General features: G+C 40.1%; 1 protein-coding gene across 1 annotated transcript in view; it reads right to left on the bottom strand.

The window, feature by feature from the left end:
* The window catches only part of Mrps27 (mitochondrial ribosomal protein S27), an 83,521-nt gene extending 79,439 nt beyond the window's left edge, over window positions 1–4,082 (bottom strand). Inside the window, exons 1-2 of the mRNA XM_012513559.2 lie at window positions 4,017–4,082; window positions 1,865–1,923 (exon numbers count right to left, since the gene is read on the bottom strand). Of these exons, the coding sequence (XP_012369013.1) occupies window positions 1,865–1,923; window positions 4,017–4,070 (113 nt within the window). The 5' untranslated portion in view covers window positions 4,071–4,082. The remainder of the gene's footprint in view (window positions 1–1,864; window positions 1,924–4,016) is intronic.
* Window positions 4,083–7,440: the final 3,358 nt, after the last annotated feature.

Genomic DNA, 7,440 nt, shown 5'->3' with positions numbered 1-7,440 from the left:
AAAAAAAAAAAAAAAAAAAAAAAAAAGTTATTTAACACAAAACTGACAAAATAATATATTCTAAGCATAAACATGATGCAATCATGAAATATGAGGAAGTCCTGTACTGATAATGAAAGGCTGCTAAAAAATAAATTTTAAAAAGCAAGGTATCAAACAGTACATATACAGTATCTACTGCCATTTATGTTAGAAAGAAGTATGGGGATGGGGATGGAGCTGTAGCTCAGAGGCAGAATGGATGCTTAAATTCCAATCAAAATTCCAATAACACATCTCACAGACTTAGAGAAAACAATCCCAAAATTTATTTGGAACCAAAAGAGACCTAGAATAGCAAAGGCAATTCTAGGCAACAAAGATAAGGCAGGGGGCATCACACAGTCTGACTTCAGATTATACTATAAAGCTACTGTGATAAAAACAGCATGGTACTGGCAAAAACAAACAAACAAAAAAACCAGACCTAAAGATCAATGGAACAGATTAGAAGGTGCAGAAACAACTCCAGACATACTAAGCCACCTTATGCTGACAAAGGGGAAAAACATATTCACAGGAAGAAAAATAGCCTCTTCAATAAATGGTGCTGGAAAAACTGGCTCTCAAGATTAAAATTGGACCCTTATCTTTGACCATGCACTAAATTAAATTCTAAATGAATCGAAGATCTAATATTAAAACAGAAACATCAATTCTGCTGGAAGACAGAATAGGTAAAACTCTAGAAGACACTGGTGTAAGCAAAGACTATAAATAAAAAAACCAGTGGTACAGAATCAACAACTGGGATCTCATCTTATTACAAAGCTTTTGCACTGCAAGAGAAACCCTGAAGAGTGAAGAGACAACCCACAATGTGAGAAAAAAATATTTGCCAGCTGTTCCTCAGACAAAGAATAAAGGACTCTTGGGGCCGGAGAGATGGCTCAGTGGAATAAGCGCTTCCTTGGCAACAAGCGCAAGGGTCTGAGTTCAATCCCCAGTTCCGCAAAAAAAAAAAAAAAAAAAAGAATAAAGGACTCTTAACCACTAGGAAGAATGTATGCAATGTGTTAATTATTGAAACTGTCCTACCAATTTGGTTTGAAACTGTCTCATTGCTATTTGTTTCTCAATAAAATTAAAAAGATAAAATCATGGGAAAAAAAATAAAGGACTCAAAAAGTCAGACTTCCCAAACTTAAAATCCCAATCTCAGATGAAGAAATACAAATAGCAAATAAATATATGAAAAAATATTCAACATCTCCAAGATGATGCAAATTAAAACATGCAAGAGATGCAAATTAAAACAACAGAGAGTCCATCTCACCCCAGAATGGCTATCCTCAGAACATCAACCATTAACAAATGCTGGCAGGGCCGAGGGTGAAAAGGAACGCTTCTCTGTTGATGAGAGTAGACCGGTATATCCACTGTGAAAATCAGTAGGAAGATTCCTCAAAAAACTAGGATTGAAGGTTTCATTTGACCCAGCTCTTTCCCTGCCAGATATATTCCTAGAAGAATTAAAAACATTGTACCACAGTGATATATGTACACCAATGTTCATAGCAGCACAATTTGCAATAGCTAGAAGCAACCCAAATGAACATCAGCCAAAGAATGAATAAAAAAGATGCGGTCTTTTTGTATAATGGAACACTACTCAGCTATAAAGGATAAACTGAAGATTTTTATAGATAAACGGATACAACTCAAGACCATACTCATAAGTGAAATAAACCAGATGCATATGTGTAAACAACATATTGTCTCCCTAGTGAGAAGTTGAAAGAGTAAATAAGATCCAAAATGTACAACAGATCCTGTAAAATGGGAAGAAAACTCTAATCACAGCCAATTAGAATAGAAGACTTACTTGTAAAGGTAATATTCTGCATGGTCTATTTCTTCTCGCGATGAGATATTGTCCACAAACTAAAAGAGATACATGAAATTGTTAGATTGACTACAAATTAGGCCATGTACCTGGCCTACTTCATACATACTGACCTTAAAATAGGACACCCATTTTACTGGGACAACATTCATGCGGTGTGCCTGTCCTTGAAATCACATTATACTAATGCAGACAAAAATATATAATAGCTTCTCTCTTTCGGTGTACAGAAAATGTGACTAAAAGCCAAGTTTGAGCCTTGCTCAGAGCAAGAAAGATTCCCTCCTATTATATCTGTAACGAATCCTCACTTCTCAGATTGAGCCCTGTCATGGTTTGTGTCTAGTCGTCCCCCCAAAGCCTCAAGCAGTCATGGGTGGGTTCTGGAGTTTGCGATTGATTACTGTGGGTGTGGATGCTGCACCAGCCCTGGGGCAGGGAATTTGTATTACAATATAAGGAGGTGAGAGAGGCTGGCTAGCTTCTCGAGCTGCTGCTACTCCCTTTCCTCTCTGCTCTTTGCCACCCCCATGAAAGGTTGCTCTCTGCCTTAGAGCCAGCTGAGTATGGACTGAAACCTGCAGTAACTGTGAACTAAAACCTTTCCTTCCCTAATTTTGAGTGTCAGGTATTTCTCCCAGCAAGGACAGAAGAGTAACTGAGACAAGCCCTAATTGTTTCTCTCTGCTCTAAGCTTCAAATACCTGGGAACACATGCTGACAGGCTGAAAACTCTAATGGTTAGAAAAATATTCTCCTGCACACAGAAACCTACATTCACAAAACTCAGTTTGCAACTACTTTTCCTACTCTGATTTAAGTTATGCTGTTAATCAATGTACATCTCTTTTAATAAAACCTTCCTTCAAAACACAGACTCTCTGAGTATGCTCTGTAAATACAATCCAAAATGAATAGAAAAAAATTATTTCAAGGATGGCCTCTACCCTTAAGTAGAGACTGAGGCAAGAAAGCTAGAGAAGGGAGTACCACATGTTGTGAGTGTCATTAAAACCTCATGGAGAGGTAGAAAAAGAGTTAAAAAAAAAATGACGCTTTCTAAAAATAACTGGGACTTGTGGGTTTGATTTAGAAATCCAATAAGGGCAGATTTAGAATCCAAATGCAGTGCAAACACAGGCCTGAGCCTGCGAAGCAGCCCTGCTGATTGCTTGCTGTGTGGCATGAACAGATGGCCCAGCCCCTCTGGGACTCAGCCGCTCCATCTGTGTAACCAGGGAAGACTCTGCCCTCCAGAGCACCAGGCTACAATGGGAAACGGAAAAGCTCCTTAAACCTTGAAGCACTGTCTAAATGACCGTCAGGTGTTAGAGCCCCCAGAGGTTTCACTCTTTGTATAAGGGATGAACTGCTGGTCTTTTGGTTCTCCTCCAGTATGCCGACTGTGAGTCCAAAAACCTTCAGTTCTCACCACGTGAACTGCTTTGCTACTAAAAGAATAATGAATGACAAGAAAAGGGGCCAGGATTAAAAAGGGAAGATCACTGTTTTCCTTTTCCTCTTCTGTATTTAATAATACTTTTGAATTTTTATGGTGCCACTGATTTCCACAAGACTGCTGTCGCGAGATCTCACTTTAGTATCACATCACCCCGCCGAGGGAAATGCTGCTCTCCTCGAAGGAGAAATGGAAAAGTGGTCACTACCATCAGAGTGTGGTAAATTTATTAGCTTTCATTTCAGACAAAAATTTTTGCAATTGGGCCAGCCAGATATAGCTCAGCGGATTAAAGCTCCTGCTTAGGCAGACGCAGGGATGGGAGTTTGATTCCCCGGCCCTGTCCCCATGGTGTGCTAACACTGTGAGTGACACTGGGCATGGTGGCACGCCTGTAATCCCAGCACTTGAAAGGCTGAAAACAGGAGGATCACTAAGAGTGCGATCACTGTAAGTGAGACCCTGTAGATTCTATACTAAATACATTAAAAAATTTTTTTTGGACCTATATCATAAAATATTTATTAGTAATTACAAAAACATACTGCACTATGAAAAAATATTTCCTATGAAGGGTATTATTTCCTTGTGCAGTGTTATCTACGTAAAGAATTGTTCCTGCTGTTTCTCCTCCTCTGAAACAATATATACTGTACATTTAAATGTTCTTACCCGTGATATTGTCAAAGAACTAACAGGAAAATTTTTCTCATATGTTTTGTCCATTAAAGATGCAAGATTGGCTGTGAAGACAAAGAAGGAAAAATAATTCCGTTAAATAAATATATACATTTCTTAAGAGAAACCGAACAGATATGACTCCTACCAGATGGCTGCCAACTTACACGTCAGTATGAAAACAGATGCCCAGCCTTGCTATTTTTTTAGAAATAGTTTTTACATAAATTAAAGACCGGTGACTATCAGTAATAATTTTTGAAAAGATGATTGAGCATTATTTAAAAAGATTTTATCATATAATTTTTTTTAAAGAATGGATCGACAAAATGTTTCTGGAAAGAGATACAAATGCTATTTTTCACAGACTCTAGAAAAAGCAATCAGGTGGGAAGCCGAGAGAAAGAAGATTCTGCATTGTGTATCCTTTCATAATTATGTAGATATCCACACTCAGCAGCACTGCTAAACCTCCAATCTCTCTCGCTTTTTGATCCTATTTTAGTAAACCCTGACCACTATCATCTACACTCCACCCATCAGGCCAAGGTTTTTTGTTTTTTGTTTTTGTAGTACTGGGGATTGAACTCGGGACCCTGTGCTTGCCAGGCAGGCACCTCTTCTCCTGAACTATCTCCCCAGCTCCTGGGCCAAGGTTCTTAAGACACCTCAGATCACATCACTCTCTTTTCTGAATCACCCTATGTCCTAGTATAGTTAGCATAAAATCCCAAATAATTTTATCAAGTATAAATGCCTACACTAACTAGTCTGGTTTTGTTTTTCTACCTTTTACACTAAACTAACTGTAAAATGCATGAAGGCATGAACTAAATTTATCAATCTATTCTCATTCTTGGAAACCAGTCTATGAAAAACATTTGAGTAAATATAAGTATCTAAAGAAATCAATAAAAGGAATGAGAAGGGGATAGAAAAGAAGTGACTGGATTTCCCAGGCTTCTTTACTTCCTGGGAGGTGACATTAGTATCAGGTAATAAGACACTTAGAGCTCACCAATGAGTAAATACTTGACCTCCCACAGTGCATTTAAGGTTTCTCCTCTCCTTTCCCAAGGATAATGATCAAAATGAATAGTGATGGGGGAAATAACTTTGTAAAACTCTTGACATCTGATACCTGATAAGATGCAAAAATAAACAGCTTTCCAGCTGGGGATGGTAGTGTATGCCTACAAACTCAGAACTCTGGAGGCTGAGGCAGGAGGATCACTGCAAGTTCAAGGCCAGCTTGAACTACATAGAGAGCTCCTGTCTCAAAAAACATTAAATAGTATTCCTTATGACTGTCTTAAACAGATTAAGAAAAAAAAAAAAAAAAAAAAAAAAAAAAAAAAAAAAAAAAAAAAAAAAAAAAAAAAACTAAATCTTCAAAAACCCTTCACTAAAGGGAATTATTATTCTTCAGTCTGTTTAGGATAAATGTCCAACAACTCTCTCTGAATGCCAAGACTTTAATCTCTTTCTAGTAGAGGTTCTTATGATGACAGGAAGTACAAGAAACTGTCTTTCTTTAACTCAAAATAGATACTTTTAAACAAGCAGGACCAGGAGCTACTGACCTCATTAAAATAGCCACCAGGCCCCATTTCCTTGTGGGTTCCACACAGTACACAAACCCTGGGCTGAGGAGATAGCTCAGTGGCACAAGCACCTGCCTGGCAAGGACAAGGTCCTGAGTTCAATTCTCTGTACAAAAAAAAAAAAAAAGATGCCACAAAGTCTAACCAGTCCTGCATTGAGATGGTTTAGCAGGTTCCTTCTTAGAGCGGTCACCAAAGACCCATCTGATGCCCTACATAGGGGCCTCTTCATCAGGTGAACTCAGCCAGGCTTAAAGCAGGCAACAGCTGCACAGCCTACATCTGATGAGTATCATGTGCATACTGCAAGTCAGAGGCAGGTTTGCTGCTAAATACACCATGCGACCAAGCACAGAGCTGTCATGATAGATGAGGCAGAAAACCGCATGGAGAGGGCCACAGCACTGGGACAGCTGCGGCCTGCAGAGAGCAGCGCCACAGGCTTCTGGACCGTGGGCTCCACTGCCAAAGTCACACCTGAGGTTTTGGGGAGGGGCCAGCAGGTGCCCAGGTTCTGCTCACAGGGATGTGCCAATGAGGGTGTTCGCTGGTTGCTCAGCTTCTTGGGAACACATGCTGCAGCAGATGGGGACAGCCAGGACTGCATGGGTAATGGATCTGCAACTTAAATGCTTCCTTCAACAAAACCTTATGGCTGCAGAGACAATGTTACTGTTTATTGAAGACTTGCATCATGGCAAGCACTGGAAGGCAGCAGTCCATAAACCAGGTGTTGTGAAACATGCGACACCTAGGCTTGCAGCCCAGAGGGAGGTTCTGGTGTGGGTTCTGATTGTAAGCTCCAGGGGCCTGGCACTGAGGCCTGTCGACCACTCATCCCTAGGAACACCCAGGGTTTTGGATGATGCTCCTAAGCTCAAAGAAGAGGGAAGACATAAATTTTATTTCTGTAATAAGATGAATCATGTGTTTTTAAAAAAAATTCCTTTCTCCGTAATTTTTTTTTTTAATGTTTCAAATATGTGACTAGACTTTCAAGATGGTAGGTATAATTCTCAAGAGCCCAGGGAGTGAAGGGAGTAAAAATGATTTGGTCCCTGAGGACATCTCAGGTCCCCAGGACAGTTAGGTTAGATTTTAATGACTTACAGGCAACAGAGGTTAATATCAAAGCTTTTGTAAAATGAGGAGGTGATTCAGAGCTCCTCAGGTATAGCCAGAGAGGCAGGAGGATGGCAGTGAGCTGCAGGCCAGCCTGACCTCTTAGTGAGACCCTGTAACAAACATCAGCAACAACCAAAAACACACACATACACACACGATTTTTATTAATATTAAAAAAAAAAAGGCAATTACTCAACAGTGACAAAACTCATCAGTAATTGCCTGAGGATGTGGCATGTGGGGCAGTAGAAAGGAGGAGGAAAGGATTATAAAGGAGGAGAAGGTCTTTGGAGGGAGGGTATCTTGACTGGTGATGATTATGTGATCATATATACCTGGATGTGCCTACATATTTTAAATTGTACACTTTATATTAGTTCACTGTAGGAAAACTAAATCTCAACAAAGATCTAAGAAAGAAATATGCAATTGAAAGAGCAGGTTAGAGCCTGGTGAAGTGAGGATTAGTGGGCGGAAAAGCAAGTCCCAAAGAAATGACAGACACTGTGGCCAGGGTCAAGAGGAAACTGGGGGGGCTGGTGAGATGGCTCAGTGGCCTAAAGCACCTATTTAGAACAAGCTTCACAAAGCACAGGGACCACGGTTCAATCCCCCAGCACCACATGCCAGCCATCTTCGCCCCCTGGTGGGCTGAGCTGGCCACACACACACACACACACACACACACA

Source organism: Octodon degus, unplaced genomic scaffold, assembly GCF_000260255.1.
Source record: "Octodon degus isolate 3935 unplaced genomic scaffold, OctDeg1.0 scaffold00001, whole genome shotgun sequence".
NCBI classification, from domain to species: Eukaryota; Metazoa; Chordata; class Mammalia; order Rodentia; family Octodontidae; genus Octodon; species Octodon degus.
Note: the sequence above shows the minus strand (reverse complement) of the source record. Positions and strands in the feature narration are given on the sequence as shown.